A 24,628-nucleotide genomic window follows, 5' to 3' on the forward strand; every position below is an offset into this window, starting at 1 on the left:
CTCAGATAGCGATCTAGCAGGGAGCTTGGATGATAGAAAGAGTACATGTGGGATGGCGTTTTATCTCGATGAGAATTTAGTTACATGGGTATCATAAAAACAACGTTGTGTTGCTTTGTCCTCGTGTGAGGCAGAGTTCATGGCTGCCACTGCGGCTGCATGCCAAGCTATCTGGCTTCAACGAGTTCCGAGCTGTGTTGCAGACATAAGACCAGGTCCAGTTACGTTGTATATCGACAATAGATCAGCTATTGATCTAGCTCGAAATCCAGTATTTCATGGGAGAAGCAAACACATCGACTTGAGATATCACTTCATCCGTGATTGTGTTGAAAAGGGTTTGATTATTATAAAACATGTTAGCACTAATGAGCAACGTGCTGACATTTTGACAAAAGCGATGACAGCTGCAAAATTTGAGAAGATGAGAGCCTTGCTGGGAGTTAAGAAGCTCATGTTTAGATTAAGGGGGAGTATGTTGGGATTAATTTTTAATCTAAACATATTCTTTTTATTTACTTCATTTAGTTTATGAAAAATTAAACATATCTGTTTGTGAGATTTGGCCAGCTGATTATTGTGTGTGTTTAGGAGTGTAAGCAAATAAGGTGGAGTTAAACTAGGACATGATTGCCTGGTTTGAGCTCATTAGTTCTCTTTTGCATATTTATTCTTCCTCTGTAATGTTGACAAGATCAATTCGATTGCTTAGTTTTCCATACCAGCAAATCTTATTCTCTCTGTATCTTTCAATATTATAACATAGTTTATACAGTAACATACCCCAAGTAGTCAACAAAACAAGCTGTAACACAGAATCAAATAGATCATAGTTGGGAAATTTGGTTCCTGTGCCTTCTGCAGACCATTTCTATACTAATATGAAAGATGAATTGATAAGCTATTTTATTTTCTCAGCAGGTGCTTGAGCCCCGTCTCCTAGCTAACAGTGCAGAGGGGATGCCAAAGAGATTAAACAAAATAATAGCCTTATACTGGGCCTCCTTTTCAGCAATTTCAGAATGAATCTTAGTAGAAACCACGACATTAAACAAATCATATCTGACATGTGCACAGGCAGAGACAAAAGACAAGTTCTAGTTTATTCTAATATGTGCAAGGCTTATCTTAACTCTTGAGTCCCCCACTCGCTAACAATAATTAGCATGAACCAATTTTGTTTTCCTGCTTAAGGAATCACTCATATATACTACCAAATGTACTTCATGCATTCATAAAAATTGATTATTTCATGTGATAAGAAGAGCCATAACTCATAAGTTTTGAATTAAGGTATAGTGAGCACATTGTTTTTTAAAAAAATAAAAATAAAAAGAGGAGCATGATTGAGTTAGATGATCATTGTGCAGCTTCATGAAAGATAGTCCATTGTGCAATGTACTCATCAAGCTACTGTTAAGTATTCTCACTTCTCAGGAGTCGACGACTAGAAGTGTCATTGTGTGCTTATATAGATTACAGAGCCACTAATTATTTATGAATATGTTTCAAGAATGGGACTAAAGTTTTGGGCTGGTCTAGTCCTGTTCATCTGGACTCTAATCAAAATTTTGTTGGGCCTCCTTTAGATGCAAAATTTGCCTACATAGGGATTGATTGTTTCACTGTGTAAGAATGACCCGTTTGACAACAAACATTTATAGCAGTATATGTGACGGGATGTCCACGGTGTTATAAACCTTGACTGAAAATATTAGTTATGTTTAATGTAGAGGAAGTATAGGAGAATAGAAGATGGAGAGAAAGTTGTGTTGTATTTCATTAGCTAAATGAGCTATTTATAGTAGTTGGTTTACAAGGCTTACTAAGTAAGCTATTCAAATCTTCTTCATTAAGTATTACAAAACTTCCTCGATAAGCTTTACAAGTCTTCCTCGATAAGCTTTACAAGTCTTCCTTGGTAAGATTTGAGAGACTTCCTCGATACGCTTTGACAATCACTTTATTTTTTATTCAAATATTTTAACACTCCCCCTTGATTGTCAAATGCGAGTTATTGCAAAGATTGACTGCCTCGTTAAAACCTTGCAAGGAAATATCCAGTGGGATAAAAACCTTGACTAAGGAAAAAGAGTACAGCCTCCCCCTGAATAAAATGTCTCACATTTTGATATTTTGATGTAGCAAACTTTTTAACCTCCGCATACCCATATTATTTCTTAGCTTCTCAAATGTTGATGTAGGTAGTGACTTTGTAAATATATCCGCCAGATTATCGCATGAGTGAACTTGTTGAATATCAATATCACCATTTTCTTGAAGTTCATGAGTGTAGAAGAATTTTGGCAATATGTGTTTTGTTCGATCCCCTTTAATATATCCTTCCTTAAGTTGTTTGATGCAGGCCGAGTTATCCTCGAATAAAACTGTAGGACTGTCTGAAATACTTGATAATTCACATGATTTCGAATATGTTGAATGACCGACCTTAGCCAAATACATTCTCTGCTTGCTTCATGAATTGCTAGTAACTCTGCGTGGTTTGATGAAGTTGCGGCCATAGTCTGTTTTGTAGACTTCCAAGAGATAGCAGTATCACAATATATAAATAGGTAACCTGTTTGTGATCACCCAAAATGAGGATCTGACATGTATCCAACATCTGCATATCCAACTAGCCGTGATCTTGAATTGTTTGGGAAGAATAGTCCAAGATCGATTGTCCTTCGAAGATATCTGAATATATGTTTTATTCCATCCCAATGCCTTTTAGTAGGGTCAGAACTAAATCTTGCCAACAAGTTCACTGCAAATGCAATATCAGGTCGTGTGTTGTTTGCAAGATACATGAGAGCGCCAATTGCACTGAGATATGGAACTTCAGGTCCAAGAGTCTCTTCATCTTGTTTTCTAGGACGGAAATGATCTTTTTCAACCTCGAGTGATCGAACAGCCATTGGTGTGGTTAGTGGATGAGCTTTGTCCATGTACGATCAAGAATCTTTTCAGTGTAGTTTGATTGATGAACAAATATTCCTGAAGATAAGTGCTCCACCTGTATACCTAAACAAAATCTTGTCCTTCCAAGATCTTTTATTTCAAACTCATTTTTCAAATAGTTAGCAACATTAGTAATATCTTCAGTAGTACCGATAATATTCAAATCATCCACATATACAGCAATAATAACAAAACCAGTTGATGATTGTTTAATAAAAATACAAGGACACACTTGATTATTAACATATCCATCATTCAATAAGTACTCACTAAGCCTGTTGTACCACATACGACCAGATTGTTTCAAACCATACAATGATCGTTGTAATTTAACAGAATATAAATGTCGAGGCTTAGTATCCTCAATATTTAACCCTTCAGAAATTTTCATATAAATATCACTATCAAGTGATCCATATAGGTATGCTGTCACAACGTCCATCAAACGTGTTTCCAGTTTTTCCATACAAGCCATACCCATTAGAAAATGAAAAGTAACTTCATCCATCACAGGAGAGTATGTTTCCTGGTAATCAAAACCAGGTCTTTGAGAGAATCCCTGGGCTACTAGTCGGGCCTTATATCTCACAATTTCATTCCTTTCATTTCGTTTTCATATAAACACCCATCTATTCCCGACAGGGACTACACCAGCTGGCGTTTGGACTGCAGGTCTAAATACACTTCTCTTGCATAATGATTGCAATTCTTCTTGAATCGCAATTTTCCATTTTGGCCAATCATCTCGGTGTCGACACTCTTCCACACTTTGTGGTTCAGGATCGGAGTTCATAATAATATCAGATGCCACGGAAAAAGCATATACATCATCAACCTCAATACTCCCACGATCCAGTAATTTTGCGTTATGGACATAATTCATTGAAATCTCATAATTTTCAGGTACCTTTGCTTCCGTGGAAGCATTTGCCACTTCTGGGGCATGTGCCACTTCTGGGGCATGTGCCACTTCTGGGGCAACATTCTCTTCTGGAGGCAATCCCACGTCTGGGAGTTTTGTTACAGCCACTTCAGGGGCTTGAACCTCTTCAGTAGGAAATACCACTTCTGGGGTATTTTCTGAAACTTTTGCCACTTCTGGGGCAATTCCAATCAATTTCTGTTTTCGTGGTACAATATCTTTTGCACCAATAGGTCTACCACGCTTCTGGCGTGGCTTTGAATCACTAATCAATTCTCCAGGAATTGATTTCCTAGTAGGGATTTCAACTCGTGCCGGAGCATTAACAGCAGGTATATGTGACCTTATAATATGTCTAGAGTCACTAAAGGCATCCGGCATTTGATTAGCAATATTTTGCATATAAATAATTCTTTGAACTTCAGATTCACATTGATTAGTACGTGAATCAATAGAATTTAATCCTGATGCATTCCATGATATTTCGGAATTTAATTTATGCAAATCATTATCTCCCCCTAATTTAGGGAACATGGTTTCATCAAAATGACAATCAGAATAGCGAGCAGTAAAAACATCACCAGTTAATGGTTCCAGATATCTTATAATAGATGGAGAATCAAAACCAACATATATACCAATTCTTCTTTGAGGTCCCATTTTATTTCTTTGTGGTGGTGATATAGGAACATACACAGCACAACCAAATACTTTTAAATGAGATATATTAGGTACTTGACCAAGAACTAATTCTTGAGGGGATTGTTTGTGGTAAACAGAAGGCCTTATTCTAATTATATTTGCAGCATGAAGTATTGCATGACCCCAAACACATATAAGTAACTTTGCCTTTAGGAGTAAGGGACGGGCAATAAGTTGAAGTCTTTTAATTAAGGATTCTGCTAAACCATTTTGTGTATGTACGTGAGCCACCGGGTGTTCGACTGAGATTCCTACTGACATACAATATTCATTAAAAGTTGCAGATGTAAATTCAGCAGCATTATCTAGTCGGATTGATTTAATGAGATGGTCAGGAAATTGAGCTCGGAGTTTAATTATTTGGGCAAGTAATTTGGCAAAGGCTGTATTTCGGGTTGTAAGTAGACATACATGAGACCATCGAGTTGACGCATCAATTAAAACCATAAAGTACCTAAATGGGCCAAAAGATGGATGTATAGGACCACAAATGTCACCTTGAATTCTTTCTAAGAATTTCGGGGACTCGGTTTGAAGCTTAACTGGGGATGGTCGGACAATAAGTTTTTCTAAGGAACATGCTGAACAATGAAGTTCATCTTGGGATATTATCTTTTGAGTTTTAAGAGGATGTCCCACAGAATTTTCAATGATACGACGCATCATAGATACTCCTGGATGACCGAGTCTTTCGTGCCAAAGGGAAAATAGTTTTGGGTCTATGACTTTGGGGATGTTGACACTATGAGATTCAAGAACTCGTATTGTAACATATAATCCTGAAGAAACCGAGTGGAATTTTTCTAGGACCCTTTTATTGTCAACGGTGTTTGAGGTGATGAGAAGGTATTCTTTTTCATTCTCATTAATAGTTTCAACGTGAAACCCGTTAAGACGGATATCTTTAAAACTCAGTAGGTTTCTAGTTGACTTGCTAGAGTATAGAGCCTCTTGTATGTGTATGTGTGTCTTATTTGGTAGAAGAAAGCTAGCTTTCCCAAAACCTTCTATTATATTTGATGTACCCGATACCGTCCAGACATGTGAGTTGGTTTTAGTCAACTGTGAGAAGTATTTCTGACTCTGTAAAATAGTGTGTGTAGTTGCGCAGTCAACAATGCATATATCTTCCATCTCTATACATATATAAACGAAAAACAACTTTATTAAAAACAAACCGAGTACATAGAACAACAACATGAAACAAGTACATAAAATGAGTACATAAGTAAAACACAAAGAAAATAAGTAAAGCATGACAATACATATGAAGTCTAGTCGTCTAAACCATAATAAAGATTAGCAGCAGCGTCTATTTCATTTGAGGCCTTATTGACTGGTTCATTAACTAGATTATAATTAACGAAGTTGGTTTCTACTCTCTTTCCATTATTCCTTTTGGATGACTCGTAGAGATCAACAAGATGTTTGGGTGTGCGACAAGTACGTTGCCAGTGCCCCTCAGATCCGCACCTATGACAGATGCATCGGTTCTCTCCTTCTTGGGGCGCCTTTCTTTTATTTGGCACTTCACGTTGCCATTTCTGGTGGCCAGAGTTGTAACCATCACGTTGCCACTTCAGGTGGCCAGAATGATACTGATTGTGAAACCGACCACAAAAATTTCCACGTCCACGGTTTCGTCCATAACCCCGTCCTCCTCTATGCCCTTTCCCACATTCATTCTTCAGGAATGACGTGTTATGTACTTCAGGTAACTGGGCAGAGCCTGTGGGACGTATCTGATGATTTTTCAGTATCAACTCATTATTCTTTTCAGCCACAAGAAGGAGAGATATCAGCTCGCCATATTTCTGAAAATTACGCTCCCTATATTGTTGAGACAGGATCATAGTGTTGGGGTGAAAGGTTGAGAGGGTCTTTTCAATCATTTCAGTATCAGTAATATTTTTACCACATAAAATTAATTTTGAGCTTATCTTGAAAAGAGCAGAATTATATTCAGCTACAGATTTGAAATCTTGTAACCTCAAATTAATTCAGTCATATCGGGCAGATGGCAAGTGAACAAGTTTTTGGTGATCAAGTCTATCCTTGAGATTATTCCAAAGGGTGAGTGGATTTTTGATAGTGAGGTATTCAGATTTTAGATCTTCGTGGATGTGATGCCTAAGAAAGGTAATCGCTTTTGCATTTTGTTCAACAGTTGGGATCTTTTCCGGGTCAATAGTATATTTTTAGGCCATTAGCACTAAGGTGTAATTCCGCATCAAGGACCCATGACAAATAATTATTTCTGGAAACATCCAAGGCAACAAACTCTAATTTTGCAAGATTCGTCATTCTGAATAGATTTTAAATAAGATATAATATGTCACATAATATTTAAACAGGCAAGTTGAAATAATAACTTTATACAAAAGTTACGACGGCATAGCCGGCCAGAAAATTTTTGATTATTACTTGACGGCAGCGCCATCTTTATAGTAGTATTACTTGACGGCATAACCATCTTTATAGATTTCAATCAGTAACATAAATATGTAATAATATTTAGAAGAAAATGAGGAAAAGAAAACGTACCTCTTTTATGAAATAGTTTTAGTTGATAGGGACTCGTGGGTCAGAATAAGTCGTAGCTCTTTCGAGAATAAAGTTTTAGTGGGCAGAGACTCGTGCTGATAACGTGTTATAAACCTTAACTGAAAATATTAATTATGTTTAATGTAGAGGAAGTATAGGAGAATAGAAGATGAAGAGAAAGTTGTGTTGTATTTCATTAGCTAAATGAGCTATTTATAGTAGTTGATTTACAAGGCTTACTAAGTAAGCTATTCAAATCTTCTTCATTAAGTATTACAAAACTTCGTTGATAAGTTTTACAAGTCTTTCTCGATAAGCTTTACAAGTCTTCCTTGGTAAGATTTGAGAGACTTTCTCGATACGCTTTGACAATCACTTTATTTTTTATTCAAATATTTTAAAACACGGTATATAATAACAAATATATCAATATTAAATTAAACAAATGAGGAATAGATGACTCGAATCCAAGTTCCTTCTTAGACCTGTGCTCTGAAATCACAGGACTGTAGTTATGTTCTGCCTGCTGTCTGTATTTATCCCCGTAGATTAAATTTCCGAGTCTCTCAGGCATTGTCCAGCCGATAATCCTTTGAAAACTCATGTGGGGAAACTAACTACATACGTTGACTTGCATGATGCATCTATTTTGAATACTCCCCTTCTTAGGCTTAGCTGCGCTAAAAGATAGGCAATGGTGCAAATTCACGGCAATTCTTTTCTATTCTCTTTCTTTGACTTTTCTTTATCACAACATCCCCAAGTCCTAGTCCACAAACCTAACATATATATACCACATCTTTTCGGCCCCCAATTCCACCACATGCAAATTCAAACAATACCGTCTTAACATTAATATATATTAGTTGCTAACTCGTCTTTGTCCTGTCATATTGCTAAATAATTAAAACAAAATTCTGATAATATGTTACGAGTAATTGGTTATTTAAAATTTTCTTTTAAATCACTTGATCTTATATTATATCGTTCGTAAGATGGGATTATTTCATTACCCTTCATCCCACCATTATGTACAAATAGTAAACTTGGACAAATGGTGGCCCTAGCAACAAGCCTGCAACATCAGGCTCTAAAACACATATTCAAATGAATACTTTTATCATGTAGCAACCAGCAGATATATATATATATATCTGTTTCATAATGAATCAAATGAATACTTTGATCAATTATGAATGTGATAAAAAATCAAGATATTATTTTCTGAAAAAGTAAGTACAAGCCCCCAGAGAGTTGGTACAAACAATATATATATATACTCCATATCTTATCAAGCCACCCTACCCTAGTTTTGACAAGTCTATCGTCCTATGATAACATCCAACCAAACACTCCTCTGATTTATTTCCATGTACTTTTTCTGTTTTTTACACTCTACCCCAACCAACCCCCCCCCCACACGCTTCACCAGCGCGTGCGATCCACTCCTCTCTTATTTTCATCTCAACTTAGCGTACCAAATTCATACCCACCAAAACCCATTAGCATATACCAGATTTCAGACTACCCCGTCTCCTCAAACACATACTTACACATATGTATATTGTATGTTACTATATATAGTACCCCTAAATTCAACTGCTTTCCTTTCACATTACTTACAGGTATTATCTTAACTTCTTTTCTTGTATTTTTATTTGTATGTATAGGAGGTACTTGTATTTGTGTCTATATTTTATGCTGCTAAATGGGTTATTAACTTTTTTTTATGCCTGCCCAGATCTGTTAATTTGTTTTTTAAGCTCTGTGTTGGTGTATAACTGTATATTGTCTGTGTTTACACTTTAATTTCTCCATAAAATCGCGTATAAATTTTTTGCATTGATGTGTTAATTGTGTGATGAAATGGGTTGCATTTTCATCGGAGAAATGATTATTGATGGTTTTAGTCGAAATTGTAATTGTATTAGTACAATGTATGGTGCTACGATGTGTTGTTCATGTGTGTGATGTTGGGAGGAAGTAATGTTTGTTTCTTATAGGGAATGTAATTAATGCAAGATCAATAATTTATTTGTGAGAATTAGTAGTGTATGGATATATGGGGAATGTGGTTTTCTATGTTTGTCTGAATTGATGATGTTGATAAATGGTAGGACGGATTTATAATATTTGCGATTAAGACTTGAGAGTAAGGGAATGAGCTTCGGAATTTGAGCTGAGCTTTTGTGAAAATTGAAAATATAGCATCTTAATTGAGGAGACCCTCTCTTTTCGAAAGTAATGGCGACTTTGTGCCAAACATGATTATTTTCGAGAAAGAAGAGGATATTTGATGGTATCTTGGTCATTTTTTAGTGCATGTTTGAATGTGTTTGGAATTGCCTTGTAACAAATTGAGAGCTCTGTTATGCCTTGAGATGCTTTATGTGTAAATGTAATGAATTAGTTTATTGATCTTAGACATGAGTTTCAATGTGTAATTTAATCATTTATACAGCTGTATTATTATAATGTATGGGGCTACGACACTGTGACATTTTATGGATATATATGACATGCGGTTTTGATGGTAAGTAATCTGGATCCTTATATGGAATATATTAATATAAGGTTAAGAATCTTTTGTTTATTCTCACTATAATAGATGAACAGATAAGTTCTGTATGGTAGTAAGGGGAATGTGGTGGTTGTGACAATTGATGGCATTTTATTCATGGTAAGACAAATTGATATCCGAGACCTCCGTTTTGAGATCTCCGTGTATGGCATGCCCTGTACTTGCTAAATATAGTTGTGCAATAGTGAAAGGGCATATCTATGTTTCACGCATGGATGCCAGGGACTGATTTCCTACCGTGCTACCTCCTTGACTTGAGATTCTTTTCCCCACATCGGATTCTGAAAATTAAAATGGAAGCTTTTGAGATTGACGCACCATTTGGAGTGCTTAGGTCTTCAGTATACTACAAGAAAAAAAATCCTATGTACTTGGCCTTATCATGAAAATAAAGTGGACAATTCATGATCCCCTTATTCTTTAACATGTTTCTTTTAGATGTTTCTTCCTATTGAATGAAGAATTGTGCAGCAATACCCTTGCCCACTTCATGTTGTGTCGGAGTTACTTTTGGAAATGTGACGACCACTTATATTCAACCATCAACATTCATCAGATTATCTTCTTCTGTTTAAGTCAATAACAATCTGGGACTTGCAAGGCACTAATTGTCATGGTTTTACTTTGTTTCAGTAACCGCTGTCAATTTTGTTTAGCATATTTAGCTTGAGCTTCACTGATATTGTTAGTTGTTATATTCTTTTCCTTGCAATACTTGCTTTTATTGGTTTTTAAGGGAATAAAAACAAAATAAATCTTCTTCTTTTAATGAACTTGTTCATTGCGTAGATTATGACAAAATTTATTGTCTAAACTTCTCATCCAGAAGCAATGTTATGTTATATACACTTCAAATGCATTCCTTTATATGCTTATGGAGTTCAAAAAGTAATAATATAGACTACTGGTATATCAATTTACCAGATTTTTTACGAAGAACCAGGCTGCAGCCAGTAAATTTGATCTTATCTTTTGAAGTCATTACATTGACTGCGTGCAAACACGACAATGAAAGCTTAAATAGTAATATGCACGTGCAGTTAAACTTCGATGAAGTAATAATCGATAAAGTAATAACCTCGCTAAAATAATATTTTTTCCCGGTCCCGACATAATGGACACAGTGTATTTTACTCCCGGTAAAGTAATAAACTCGCTAAAGTAATATTTTTTCTTGGTCCCGACCCTATTACTTTAAAGAGGTTTAACTGTACAAGGGTTTTAGAGATGGATTGCGCCACCCTTCTCCTAGCGGTCTTAGATTACTCCCCATTGGGTTTGTCACATGTTTAAGCTGGATAACCCTGAGATTATCTGCCAGAGACTTTGGACTGTTATTTCCATATAAGTAGCTTATAAGTTGGAAAATACATACATTTTTCAACTTACATGTTACTTATAAGATAATCCTGTTGATTTTTCGTTATGTGTTCCACTTTGCTTTTGTTTTGTACTTTGGTTTGTGTAAGCCTAAGAGATGCCTTATAAATTACTGTTGTGATGTTGTCCTTGACTAGATGCACTTGTACTAATTATTTTTGGACTTTTAGCAAAATCTTATTAGTTGGTATTTAACATTCTGGATTTATAATGCAACTTGGTATTAGGTTTTGTTATCCTTAATGTTATTAGCTTTTTACAACTGATTTTCGCCCATCCTTAAAGTAGATAAGTTACAAGACAAATTTGTATAGTAACTTTTTATTTCTGTGTGAAAGAAATAAGAGTATGTCAGTTTCTGAATTCTTGGTTATTCTATCAAACATTGCATCTTTATCCAATTTGAAGAAGTCACTTTGTGAACTTCATTTTCACAAGTGCCGATTATTGTCAAAAGACCGAGTATGAGGCTTTTACATGTGGATCCATAAACTCGAGGCCCTAAATGTAAAACTATCCATCATGACGTATAGCCCAATTTGGAGAATTTTATGCAATCCATAAATTTATATGATGGGATTCTATATACAAAAATTTCTAAATATGCCCAAGTATTGCACTATTTGCATAATATAAATTCAACCTACGAAGTCCGAGTTCTAGAGGAATTTCTCAATACCTAGCGCCGCATATTTTACAATCTCTAAGCTCTGTACTATGGCAATGGTTCCTCCGGGTATTTTTCCTTTCTTTTTCTCAAATTCATCTGGGTGAATTGATCTCTTTGACTCGTTAATGGTGAAAAAAGTTCCAATTGTACGGCTGTTTCGTTTTGAGCATATTTCTTGGTAATATTTGTTTATCAATTTTTCTTGGTTGAGGACAGATCTCTTAATGTATGTTGAGTTCTTTATGATACACAGATCTGATCATGTAGATTGCTGATGAAATTTATTCCCCTTTCGCTTTGTTCAGATGATATAATATTTTTTATTTTTAATTTAGAATATAGCTTATTATGTTCTTAACTACTCTCTTTATGTTCATTTGTTCAACATAAGTAAAATCTTGATGCAAATACATTTACAAAATGTATATGTCTAATAGTGGTTGTACTACTTGTTTTAATCTTTTCTTATAGTTATAGAAGATTAGATCATAAATTTTAGTTGCCGCGTAGGTGAAATGCAACATTTGGTTTCTGAGAATTCAGCAAACTGTCAAATCAGATTGCGAATACTGTTTGTTATGCAGATCTGGTAACGGGAGCATTAGCATTTACATGATTAATTTACCTGCTATTATTTATAAAAACAAACTTAATTCTGACACCCTGTGATGCCCTACCTTTTATATGTTACTGCATCCGTGCTTTCTGAGTTTTTTGCTAATTCTGATAATTGTAACTTCTTTCCACTTCACCTTCAGCAATTACCGTTATCACTTTATTATATTCACTTTAGCTGACCCTTATCATAATCCTATACTGATATTTAATAATGATAATAATAATAATAAGTGAAGGATAGTTTACCTTTGACCCTGAACCTCTGTTCTGTGTACATTTTGAGATGATCTACTTATGCTACTTTTGATTTTGTAAAGAATAAATAGAAATAGAAAATTTTGGTAGAAAAATGTGATGACAAGAATTCTAGGCTAATGTATGAACAACAAAGCAATCATTTGACATTTGCCAGATCGTCATCTTACAGTTAAAGTTTCTGAATGATTAATCTGTAGTTGCTTCGAACACCAAAGTAAGAGGACAGTTTTCTCAAATAGATGAGCCAATTCCAACTGGCTTCTCACCTTTTTACATGTTATGAGTTTTATTTTAGTTTCAGGTGTTCAAAGTCTTTCTTCTAGTGTGCAAAGCACTCCAGAGAAAATTGGACTCTCAGATGATGGATCCAGAAGTGCAGAACCTCTTCAAGTGTCTTTGAAATTGGGTCAAGAGAAGGATCTTCTTTATAATTGCTTGGAAAAGGAAAAGCAGAACTCTGCTTTGTCAGTGTGCAAAATGCCTGACCAAGGTTCTAAGGCGAGTAAAAAAACTACAAAGAATCAGGAAGTGAAAAAACCATTATCTGCTCCTAATGGTCAGCCTTCTAGGAAGCAATCCAGAAAACCTAAGAATCCCTCTCGATTTCCTGAGGCTACAGAGAAGTGTGCTGCTAAACGTTCGACTTCGTTGATTTGTCAAAATCCTGCATGCAGAGCTACTTTATCTGATGAAGCATTCTGCAAGAGGTGCTCATGCTGTATCTGTCATTCATTTGATGACAACAAAGATCCAAGTCTTTGGCTGGAATGTTCATCTGAATCTAGTAAAGGAGACTCGTGTGGCTTATCTTGCCACATTGAGTGTGCCGTCCAACAGAGAAAGGTGGGGGTTGTTGATCTCGGGCTATTGATGAAGCTAGATGGGAGCTACTGCTGTGCTTCTTGCGGCAAAGTTTCAGGAATACTAGGGTAAGCTTCTTCTTTAAGTTGCGTCTAACTATACTTGTACTGAATTATAAATGTGCTCTATTATGGTTATATGCTTCTTTGCCTCCTTACATTTGCTTGTCTTCTATTTATAAATCATTCTAAACATGAGCATTTTTGGAAAAGTGAATTGTCTCTTGTTAGAAAATTTTATGTACGACTTCTTTGCAGGAAAACAACTTTGGTCAGTATATGGTATTTAATAGTCTAATTGGTTCAATTACGATAGCGCTGCAAAAAAGAAACTGTCTATATGAATAGTAATCAGCTTTTACTGTGGCAGTTGTTGGAAGAAGCAGCTTCTTATAGCTAAGGATGCTCGACGTGTTGATGTACTCTATTTCAGGATAAGCATAAGCTATAGGCTCTTAGATGGGACTTCTAGGTTCAAAGAACTCCATGATATTGTAGCCAGCATTAAGGCGAAACTCGATACTGAATTGGGTCCAGCGAGTGGCGTTTCAACTAAGATGGCTAGATGCATTGTTAGCAGACTCTCTGTTGCTGGTGATGTGCATGCCCTTTGCTCTACTGCAATTGAGAAGGCTGATGAATGGTTGGCTGCATCTTTAAGCGCAGATCCGAATTGTAGAGGTAGGCTATCAGGTTATACCTTTATTTATTTCATTTTTTTTGTATTACATCCCTTGATTGATCACATTAAACCCCCGTCTCACCCTTTTAATTTTCTTATCCCGTCTTTTGTCCTTCAGAGGGTTCACTGCCAGCAGCTTGCAAAGTCCTGTTTGAAAAAATATTGTCTACTTCAGTTGTAGTTTTGTTGATCGAGATGTCTACATCTTCTTTAGAAGATATCAAGGGCTACAAAATTTGGTATTGTAAGACTAGAGAAGAGACACACTCAGCGGAGCCCGCCTGTGTCTTTCCAAAATCTCAGAGGAGGGTTTTAATTTCAAATTTGCTTCCTTGCACGGAATATTCTTTTCGAGTAGTATCCTTTACAGAAGCTGGTGACATGGGACACTCGGAGGCAAAGTGTTTCACCAAGAGTGTGGAGGTTATTCGAAAGACTCCCAGCTCAGTTGCAGTGAATAATATGAAAGAGAATTTTCCAGTTGTAGCAGATACGAATGTGGGCACCGAGTGCAAGACTGGAGCAGAGGCGGAATCTAATTCTGGCTTTCAGGTCCGTGACCTTGGGAAGATATTGCAGATTGCATCATCTCAAGAGCAGGGCTGTCTCAATGAGCTTCCTGGTGAGAGATTACAAAATTTCCTTGGAGTTGAAGAGCCTAACCCTCAGCATGTCCCAGATCAGACACAACGTGTCTCATGTGAGCTTGATCTAAATATTGCTTCAGTGCCTGATTTAAATGAAGATCTAATCCCTCCAGTTGAGCCCAGAGATGAAGATAATGTCATCACTTTGGGAAGGGTTGAGGCAGTTGATGACCAGGTCTCACATGATAACCAGAGAAATGACGTAGAGAAATCTAATGGTAGTGGAGACTCACAAAATTGGAGCCATAAACCCAATGGGGACGTTACAACCGTGGACTCCAAAGGAAAAATGAACAAGAAGAGGGCTGCTACTGCAAATGAAGAGTCACATGATTGTGATAGCACTCTCGTTAATGGATCGCCTTGTGCAATTCACAACGGATCGGGTTCTTTGGGCGAGAATTTTGAGTACTGTGTTAAGATAATACGCTGGCTAGAATGTGAGGGTCATATTAAATCAGAATTCAGGTTAAAACTGTTGACATGGTATAGTTTAAGATCAACTGAGCAGGAACGTAGAGTTGTGAATACCTTTATTCAAACTCTTGTCGATGATCCAAGTAGCTTGGCAGGACAGTTGCTCGATTCCTTTTCAGATGTCGTATCCAGCAAAAAGCGTAGAAATGGTTTCTGTAGTAAGCTGTGGCACTAAATTCAGAGTGAGTGGAGGACTACTTAGACGTAAAAATCCATTTGTCACCCCCTTCAAACTTCCGTTGATCAGTCTGCCTGTTATTTGCACAGGCAATTCATGTTACCAGGGGCATCTAGGATATCCTAGCATAGAAGTAGCCCTTTTATTGTTGTTCTAGACTTGGAGTTTCATTGTTACTCCTTTCATTTCAAATTCAACGTCCCCGGACAATGCTTAGGGATGGATTTTACTTCTGGTTAATTTCAATTTGTTGCATTTGCATCGATGGGGAAACATCGATAAGACATTGTTGGTATTTACTGCCTTTATATAAGCCTTATTGTCCCTTGGTTTTCCTACCATATTTCCAATGTTTAAATGAAGCTCAGAATTGCTTTTCTGAGAAGCTTTGATATGATGATTTCTGATTAAAGTTTGTCAGTTGAGGTTATTCAGGTAACTCCGGAAACATTGCTGGTGCATTTCCGGTTTATGTTCCATTTTGGTAGAGGCTCTGTATGACAAGTTTTTGAGATGATCGTTTCAAATTAATACATTGAAATGAGCAACTTGTTGATGCTTGCTTGCTATTCTGCAGGATTTAAATATTATGTCAATTGAAATTGTAACCTGTTAAATTTGCTTTGCGTCTGCTTTTAAAAAATCTTAGTAATATAGAAAATGATAGTATAAAGGAAGTAATATATAAGTTTTGAGTTTTTTTTCCAAGTATCACAATTTAAACGGAGGACACGATACTACTTGGGTTGTAGGACAAATTTTAGACAAAGGAAAAATAAATATTATTAAAACATGAAAAAATATACAAAAAAAAAAGAAGAAAAAGGGGGAAAGAGGAAGTGAAACGGCGTCGTTGCACCTAAGATTTAAATAAAGTTGGTAAATCTATAACAAATATGAGAGGTGGATAAACACTCTCATCACTGTGTGTCAATGATGAGAATTGTTGAAGCACCCACTTCAGTTCATCTCTCTTTTCATGTCTGCAAATCATTTTCAACTAAAGGTCTTTCTTTCTTTACTTGCATGTTTCTTAACTCTACTTATGTTTTTATCTTTATGTACACATTGTTAATGATTTGATGAACTTCTTGCAGCTAGTACAAGTGAACCATTTGTTTCGTTTAGTACTAATAACGCAGTTAAGTTGCATAAGCATCATGTAAGAACATCGAGTTCTTTGTCTTGTAGTCGCGCAGGTTCTGCTAGTGTTGTTGTTGCTGCCTCTACTGTTCAAGGTTAGTTAGTTTAGTTCAGTTGCTGGTTACTTTGTGTTTAGCTTAAGGCTGTTGTTTTTTATTTTTGGTTTTCTATGTTTTGTAACTTTTTTATTTGATTAGTCAAGTTCATGTGCCATCATTTTATTTAAAATGTGTAAATTTAATTATGAGATGCATGATCACCTGAGTAACTAGCTTAAATTCATTAATTTGTAATGTCTTGCAAATTTGTGGTGGCAGTCTATGTATGTCGTAAGTGGTACTGTTAAATTATCAACTCTCCTAAAAAATATTTGTAATGGTCAATTTCAGAAATTGAAATGTTAACTCACACATGTCTGTAGCGAGTCTTGAACCCTCTAGTTTTTATCATTAACAAGGGGAGATAAGGGGTATCTGTTAGGCTAACTCTTGCAGATAACTCTCATAAAATCTTAATGATCCGTCTGGTTTTAAAGAATGGAATAAGGAAGTTTGGACTGAAAAACTAAATCTGAAATCAAAGATGTAAGAAGGAAGTGTGAAAAATTGGAAGGAGTACAAATTTGTTATTATGACTTTCGCGAAGAAAATGATTAGAAGTGGGAGTGACACTTTCGTCCCCCGATTTGTGTGGTTAAGCTCTGGCTAAATTTGTATGATTTTAATGGAGAGAGAAATGGGTTGTCTGCTACTAGGTCTATTTTAAACCCGAGAGCTTAGCTCGTACGATTAATACTTCCCTCACACTTATTAACTAGCACTCTTCCCCTTGAACAACCGATGTGTGATAGTACAAATTTCATTTTTTTTCTCACCTAATTTCATTCTTTCCAACTAAATGAATCATACAATGTTAGTACAGGAGCTCAATTGGATCATTTATATTTAACATAAAAAAATTCTCACAGTTTACCTTTCAGCACTTGGTTCTGTACTTATATTTAGGTTTTGTCCATGACATCTTCAGCAGAACGTGTTTAACAGTCATTTTGTTTTTTGTTCTATTCAGTTTTACCTCTACCTTGCATTTTTTTCCTGCTAAGTTTATTTTCTTATCAAATAATCAAGATACAAATTAACCTAATAGAAATTAGTGGGCACTGCTCAAACTACTAACATTTTTTCTCACTGTGGTCAAATTGCAAAACTTTCTGCTATCCTTAACATCCTTGAAGTGTTCTCTCCGTCTTTCTTAAGTCTTGTTTTTATATGCTATAAGTAGAACAACTTTCTTGTATATATATTCTACTTCTTCATTTGCGGACACTCACTTAGTGTTGCTTCTTTCTGCAGCATCAACTCAAACAGCGGATAAAGATGTGCTGAGTGCCTTGTCTCAGATAATTGATCCAGATTTTCAAACTGACATTGTCTCATGTGGTTTTGTGAAGGATCTCTCTGTTGATGAAGCTTCAGGAGAGGTGGTCTAGAACATGGGTGTGATGTGTTCCATGACCTATATGTAAAGTTTTATGATCTCATGCAACTTTCTATCTCAGGTTTCGTTTCGGTTAGAGCTCACTACACCAGCATGTCCAATCAAGGACGTGGTAAATCAATCACAATACCATTATTTGAAGAGCTCATCTATGCTTTTAGTGTGAATTTTGTCTTTCAATTTATGGTTAAAGTGAGTTGCCTTCAGAGTAGGGCTTTGCGTTCTTTAAAAGATTCTATGTCTAGTCAATAATGAATACTATATCTAAAATTTGAATAAGTGTCCTTTTTGCTATGTTATATGTAGCTGATTAACTAATTCAGCTTTCAGATTCATTTTAAAAAACATTTATTTTTTTATTTGATAGATACAAAGTCTTTCATGAAGTTTTATCTCATTTTGAGTTCTTCTAAGATGTTGTACAAATTGCAAGTTTCCAATTACTCTATTTCCACCTTTGTAGTTCGAACAGCAGGCTAATGAGGTGGTAGCAGCACTTCCCTGGGTTAAAAAGGTCAATGTTACAATGTCAGCCCAACCAGCTAGACCTGTTTATGCTGATCAGCTTCCCATGGGACTGCAAAAAATATCAAATATAGTGGCAGTTTCAAGTTGCAAGGTAAAAACTTTCATTCTTTGTTTGCAGGTATTGGATGTATCAGGTATTATTAAGTATTAGTTATCGGTCATCAGCAGCCGATGCTTAATATCATCCACGGTTCCTTTTTTACTACTGTTTTTTTTGTCATAAGAAGCACATATCGTAGTGTGATAAACAGGGTTCACACTCATTACTTAAGTTCAATCGAACCTTGTAGGACAAACTAATAACACAATAAGGGAAAAAGAGGTACTTATCTGGTTCCATTTTAATTTGAAGTTAATGACCTATATTGCTTGGAGACATGTTATTGAACTTCCAAGTTTATAAATACTTATCATGGGAAGATACTCACCAGTTTCATTTATATTTTAATTCGCTATATCATGCTTACTGAAATATTATACAACTTCTAACTTTAGAATTCATGAGATACTTATCTTACTGATACACAGGGAGGAGTTGGAAAATCAACTGTAGCTGTAAACCTAGCATACACTTTGGCTGGTATGGGTGCGAGAGTTGGTATATTTGATGCTGATGTTTATGGCCCAAGTCTACCAACAATGGTCTCCCCTGAAAACCGGATACTTGAGATGGTAACCTTTTGATTTGAAGTTTAAAGTAGTATTGTTTTTTCCCTGCAATTACTGGATCCATAGAATGTGAAATCTTTCAAAATGCATTCCTTAGAACCCCGAGAAGCAAACAATTATTCCTACAGAATACCTGGGAGTCAAGTTAGTTTCTTTTGGATTTGCTGGAAAGGGGCGTGCAATTATGCGAGGACCAATGGTTTCCGGTGTTATAAACCAATTACTAACTACTACTGAATGGTATGGCATGCTTCCTTTCAAAATAGATTCCCCTAACTTATTCCATTTCCTTGGATATTTCTGGAATCCTTTTGCCTTGGATATCTCTGGAATCCTTTTGTCAGATACAATTTATGAAATTGTTTAATGATAGCTTAAAATAAGTCTAGATGACGAAGTTGAACGAGTGATTTTAAGAAAAAATAGTCAATATATTTTTTTTATCTCATTACACCATCAATTCTGGTTGGGAGTACCTTAAAATTTTGGGATAAGTAAAGCTGGAGAGATATTTTGTCTTCTACAATTTTAATTTCTTTACAATAAAATCACTAACATATTTTGTTACTTGTTTAATATTAGTAACTTCGTATAAAAAGAATTCCTGAATTCTTTTTATATCTAATCTTCAATGCATTGGCATAATGCACACTATTTTTATGTGTGTATATGCACACTTTTCCTGTTTCTTTGATGATTTCCCAAATCAATTCCATCTGATTGAAAAAAGTGAAAGTCTCTTAGCAACCGTTTGTATTGACACATTGGGAGAAAATCACTACATTTCTTGGAATAAATATATAGATATACTTGTTAGTTTGTTTCATATAATCTGAAATTGAAATTGAAGGGGAGAGTTGGACTACCTTATCATCGACATGCCTCCAGGAACTGGTGATATTCAGCTTACCTTATGCCAGGTAATGCACTTCCTTGTGACCCTGCTTATATTCAGTTCTTTGCAAGAGCATTTCAATTGGAGAATTTTTACCTTTAAGATATACTTTGAATCTAATTGTAATGTATATCAAATTCGAATAACCTCATTTTCCAACAATTGTTCTTGAAATTCTTGGTCTTTACAACAAGCAGCTATTTTCACTAGCTTCCTGTTTTTTTTCCTTGAACTTTCTGAAGTCAGTAACTTCTGATCCTAATGAGGGATAAATACAATCTCCAGGTGGCTCCATTAAGCGCCGCTGTTATTGTCACCACTCCCCAGAAGCTAGCATTTATTGATGTTGCTAAAGGAGTTCGGATGTTTTCTAAGCTTAAGGTTTGTTTGTATATTACCTACCATTTTCTTTGAGGTGACTTGCAACTTGCAGTCCAGTGACAACACTACATTATCAAAGTTGAGATGAGAGGAACATTTTTCTGAGTTACTAGGTATATGCAGAAAAATTATTTTGTCACTGAATACTAAATACTCTCCATATGCTTGGATCTACAGGTCCCATGCATCGCAGTAGTTGAAAACATGTGCCACTTTGATGCTGATGGAAAACGCTTTTACCCATTTGGAAGAGGATCAGGCTCTCAGGCAAGATAATATTACATTGTTGCTGTTATAACATTATTTTTCTCCCTTTCCAGATGGACTAAAAGTTATATCGACTATGAAGTAATTTCAAACCTTAAAACTATAAATATGTTCAAGGAAGCTAAAAGAAATCCCTGACTAGTTGAAGTGGAAAGTGAAATAAGAAAAGCTTTAAACGGGGAAATATAGTTTGCCACGTGCATGTCCAAAGATGTGGAAGTTACCTGATACTTTTCTCTCTGCAGGTTGTCCAGCAATTCGGGATCCCCCATCTCTTTGACCTACCTATAAGACCAACTGTGAGTTCTATCTTCTTATTTCATTTCTCTGTCTTGTATTAACATCTATCTAGTTTTAGTAGAATAGTCTGATTTATTATTCTTTCCAGTTACTTTCTCATGATAATTTTTTTTGTCCAATTGTCATTGTTTCATTTATGTTTAGTTTACTAAGTGTGTAAGTTACTATCCCCAAATGTAGATTCTGTATTTCTGTTTCTGTTAGTAATATCTGTAAGTACTGACCAGGTTTATGTCTTTATAATTATCCTAAAAAGTGATTGTCCTCTGATGAAGTTGTGCTGCAATCTAAAAAATCAGTATTATTTTGGTGTTTTTAGGTAGAGCTAATAGTTCCTTCGAGAGAATATAATGAAACATGCTTATCCATTTTGAACTTAAGGACATGTTCTACATGCAATTTCAACTAGTAACTGATATTAACTTCACATGAAAATTGAATACAATCCGTTTTAACAGCTTTCTGCTTCCGGAGACAGTGGGATTCCTGAAGTAGTATCTGATCCTCAAGGGGAGGTTGCGGATACATTCCAAAACCTAGGAGTTTGTGTGGTGCAACAGTGTGCTAAGATTCGCCAACAAGGTGAGATAATCTATGCTCGACATTCCAGTATTGAATTCCCAATGCATGATGTATTGTATAAAGGCCATTGTGTCAGAAAATATCCACACTGTTTCAAGTCGTTTTAGAATCGGAAGTTATCTTAAATGCCAAGGAAACAGGGGAAGATTAAATTTCAAAACATGTTTACTGCAATCCAGATTCAGGTTGCCAAAGTTCAGCTGGTATTCCACACTGTCACTGCTTTGATGTTTGATGTTTTCCTGATGAAACCTTATATTCTTGTCCCCAGTGTCAACAGCCGTTACATATGATGCTACTATCAGGGCAATCATGGTAAAATTACCTGATTCAAATGAAGTGTTCCTTCTGAATCCTGCTACTGTAAGACGGAACGACAGATCTGCCCAAAGTGTGGTATGTACATTATTTTCTTGATTGCAGGTTATCATCTGCTATAAAAGTGTGGCATGTACTTTATTCTATTGATGGTATACTACCCATCTTTAGATTAATGGTTAAACCTATGTATGACATAGCTTGTTTGTCTTAGCATCCAACATGCCAAATACAAGATATATAATGCAATGTTTAGGACAGAGTAACTTTGTAGTATGACTAAAAAGATAATACATTTCCGGAATTTAACAGGGAAAATTTCGAATTCAAAGATTAAATGTAAATAGAAGTACTTCTTTGATTGACTCCCTTTTTTCAATCTTTTAATTATTATATATAGTCAAGTATACATCTCAGTCCCCAGTAATTAATTTTTAATGACTTTTGAAAGATCATCATACTTTGAAACTTTAGCACAATATCATCACTATAACTTTAATTAATAATGGAAAGAAGAAAAACATTCATAATTTCTGTCTTTATTTTGTAAAGCAATCAATGTTACTTCTTAGAAAGGGAGGGCTCTTGGCAAGTTAAAGTCCATCATCATCATTATTCAAGTTGTTGAACATACAACTTGTTTTAATATTTTATGTAGTTCAAATGGATACTTTCTAATTTTATTTCTCAATAGGATGAATGGACTGGTGAGCAGAAATTGCAGTATAATGATGTTCCAGAAGACATTGAACCTGAGGAAATTCGGCCAATGGGAAACTATGCTGTATCAATAACATGGCCAGACGGATTCAGTCAGGTTCATTATGACTAGATTTGCCCTCCATGTGTATACATCTTTTGCAAAGATTAATTAGCTTTGAACACTTGACACTTATAACTAATTTGGAACTACAAACTTCACATTGACAGACAAACTCATAGTGCAGATTCAACTTATACTATCTTAAAATAGATTCACCTAGTGAAGCTATTTGACATTTTTAAGCGTTACTGACTACCCTCAAATTTGAAGCTAGAACCTCAATACCATCTTCATCAGATTGACCTAATAGAGGCTAGAGCCATGTTACATACACCCATATGTGGTACTAAATTCTATGAACTTGCTAATTGAACTTGAATTTAAAAGAAAGTTAGGTTGTAATTTGAAATTCCTCGAGCAGTAAAATGATGCTTAGGTCAAACCAAATCTTTCTTAGTACTGGACAAGTTACATTATATTAATAATTAGGGGAACTTTGTGTTTTCACTATGTTCTTTAATTATTGTTTTTGCCAAGTAGTGTGTTAAATTTCATTTTGTTAAGTTAGTGTGCTAATTATTAAAGACTTGTACAGTTGTATGTGCATGTATACCTGCTAAAGATTGAGTTTCTAATGGACTTCGATACTAAACAAGGCGATTGGTGATGAATAACATCAATGCTTTATATCCAGTACCATTACTTTATATATTTGTACCTACTAGTTCCAACTATTTCTGTCAAATTGATGCAGATTGCTCCATATGATCAGCTTCAAACAATGGAGCGTTTAGTTGATGCTCCTGAACCGATTCCAGCATAGGTGAAAGCTCATTTGAACATCTGGGCTACGTTATGAATCTAACAAATGCCTTGCATTCTTTACTTATGAAGATCATTACACTTTGCAATTTCTATAAACGTTTACCTTTCAACAGGTATAGATTGTAGTAAATACAGCATGACATTTACAGATGGGACGGACGCTTCTACACTGCATTTTTCTATCAAACATTAATGAAATCACAGCTGGGTCTGCCGCAAGGTCCTAAAGTTTTTCCACCTAGCAGGAAATTCGTAAAGCTTTCGTCGGAAAAATCCACTTAGGTGAATTCGTATAGTTCGATGTTTTCATAGTATCATTGGTTAGGGAGAGCCGTGTGCTCATATTATTATTTTGGTTTTGTCCAAACTAGAAAGCTCATCATTCATGCTAGCCTTTTGAGCTTTTGTATAAACCATAAAGTTGTAAATCTCATATGTTCACATGAAGTAAAATTTAGACACTGCCTTTTTCTGGACTATTCTTGGGAACAGCCTATCTTTTAATCATCAAATTGTGAGAAGAAAGATTATCATTTCATGATCACTTTAATAAGGAAGAAAACAAGTAAAATGTAAGTAAAGTAGTTTCATTTTCCTTCGTAATGGTGCTCCCGAGTTTGTTAAAAAAAGTGAAAACAAGTGTTAATAAATGTAAATTTAACAAATTTTCACTCCAACACTTTCACTTCAAAAATGAGATGAAAGTACTTTACTTTCTAATCATTTACTTCGTTCCCATTTAAAAACTCGGAAGCAAGGCAGCTGCATAAGAGGGAAAACTGTTCAAAGTGACACAATCTCACTTTCAAAAGACTTGTGGAGGTTAAACTAAACTTTCTACATAAATTCTTTCTATAAAATTACACAATCTGCAGAAGGGTGACTAAGAATATGTAAATTTGCTCGAATAATCACATAAAATACTCTTATACTCATTAAAACTTTATATGAATCATTACTCGAACATTATCACACTCTTG

The 24,628-nt window shown here is 35.4% G+C and overlaps 4 protein-coding genes across 6 annotated transcripts; 2 read left to right on the forward strand and 2 right to left on the reverse strand.

Moving 5' to 3' along the window:
• Positions 1 to 2,588: 2,588 nt before the first annotated feature.
• Positions 2,589 to 2,948, reverse strand: LOC141691469 (secreted RxLR effector protein 161-like). The gene has a single exon (XM_074496208.1). It carries the CDS (start codon positions 2,946 to 2,948, stop codon positions 2,589 to 2,591), a length of 360 nt encoding a protein of 119 aa, XP_074352309.1.
• Positions 2,949 to 5,859: 2,911 nt separating this feature from the next.
• On the reverse strand, positions 5,860 to 6,477 carry LOC141691470 (uncharacterized). The gene has a single exon (XM_074496209.1). It carries the CDS (start codon positions 6,475 to 6,477, stop codon positions 5,860 to 5,862), a length of 618 nt encoding a protein of 205 aa, XP_074352310.1.
• A 2,156-nt stretch (positions 6,478 to 8,633) lies between these two features.
• Positions 8,634 to 15,804, forward strand: LOC141689024 (VIN3-like protein 1). Of its 2 annotated transcripts, XM_074493182.1 has the most exons (4): positions 8,634 to 8,754; positions 9,247 to 13,565; positions 13,867 to 14,177; positions 14,297 to 15,804. In XM_074493182.1, exons 2-4 carry the CDS (start codon positions 12,916 to 12,918, stop codon positions 15,475 to 15,477), a joined length of 2,142 nt encoding a protein of 713 aa, XP_074349283.1. In that variant the 5' UTR covers positions 8,634 to 8,754; positions 9,247 to 12,915; the 3' UTR covers positions 15,478 to 15,804. The 2 variants fall into 2 exon arrangements, with proteins under 2 accessions (XP_074349283.1, XP_074349281.1); XM_074493180.1 differs by lacking the exon at positions 8,634 to 8,754 and having other exon boundaries at positions 8,779 to 13,565.
• A 537-nt stretch (positions 15,805 to 16,341) lies between these two features.
• LOC141690276 (fe-S cluster assembly factor HCF101, chloroplastic) lies at positions 16,342 to 24,127 on the forward strand. 2 transcript variants are annotated; one of them, XM_074494975.1, is made up of 16 exons: positions 16,342 to 16,486; positions 16,578 to 16,718; positions 17,976 to 18,103; positions 18,182 to 18,232; positions 18,584 to 18,739; positions 19,177 to 19,320; positions 19,415 to 19,557; positions 20,168 to 20,237; positions 20,498 to 20,593; positions 20,771 to 20,860; positions 21,106 to 21,159; positions 21,619 to 21,742; positions 22,014 to 22,138; positions 22,755 to 22,877; positions 23,578 to 23,646; positions 23,762 to 24,127. In XM_074494975.1, exons 1-15 carry the CDS (start codon positions 16,414 to 16,416, stop codon positions 23,644 to 23,646), a joined length of 1,587 nt encoding a protein of 528 aa, XP_074351076.1. In that variant the 5' UTR covers positions 16,342 to 16,413; the 3' UTR covers positions 23,762 to 24,127. The 2 variants fall into 2 exon arrangements, with proteins under 2 accessions (XP_074351076.1, XP_074351077.1); XM_074494976.1 differs by lacking the exons at positions 16,342 to 16,486; positions 16,578 to 16,718 and having other exon boundaries at positions 18,182 to 18,312.
• The last annotated feature ends 501 nt before the right edge of the window (positions 24,128 to 24,628 follow it).

This window comes from Apium graveolens, chromosome 10, assembly GCF_009905375.1.
Source record: "Apium graveolens cultivar Ventura chromosome 10, ASM990537v1, whole genome shotgun sequence".
In the NCBI taxonomy this organism is placed as follows: domain Eukaryota; kingdom Viridiplantae; phylum Streptophyta; class Magnoliopsida; order Apiales; family Apiaceae; genus Apium; species Apium graveolens.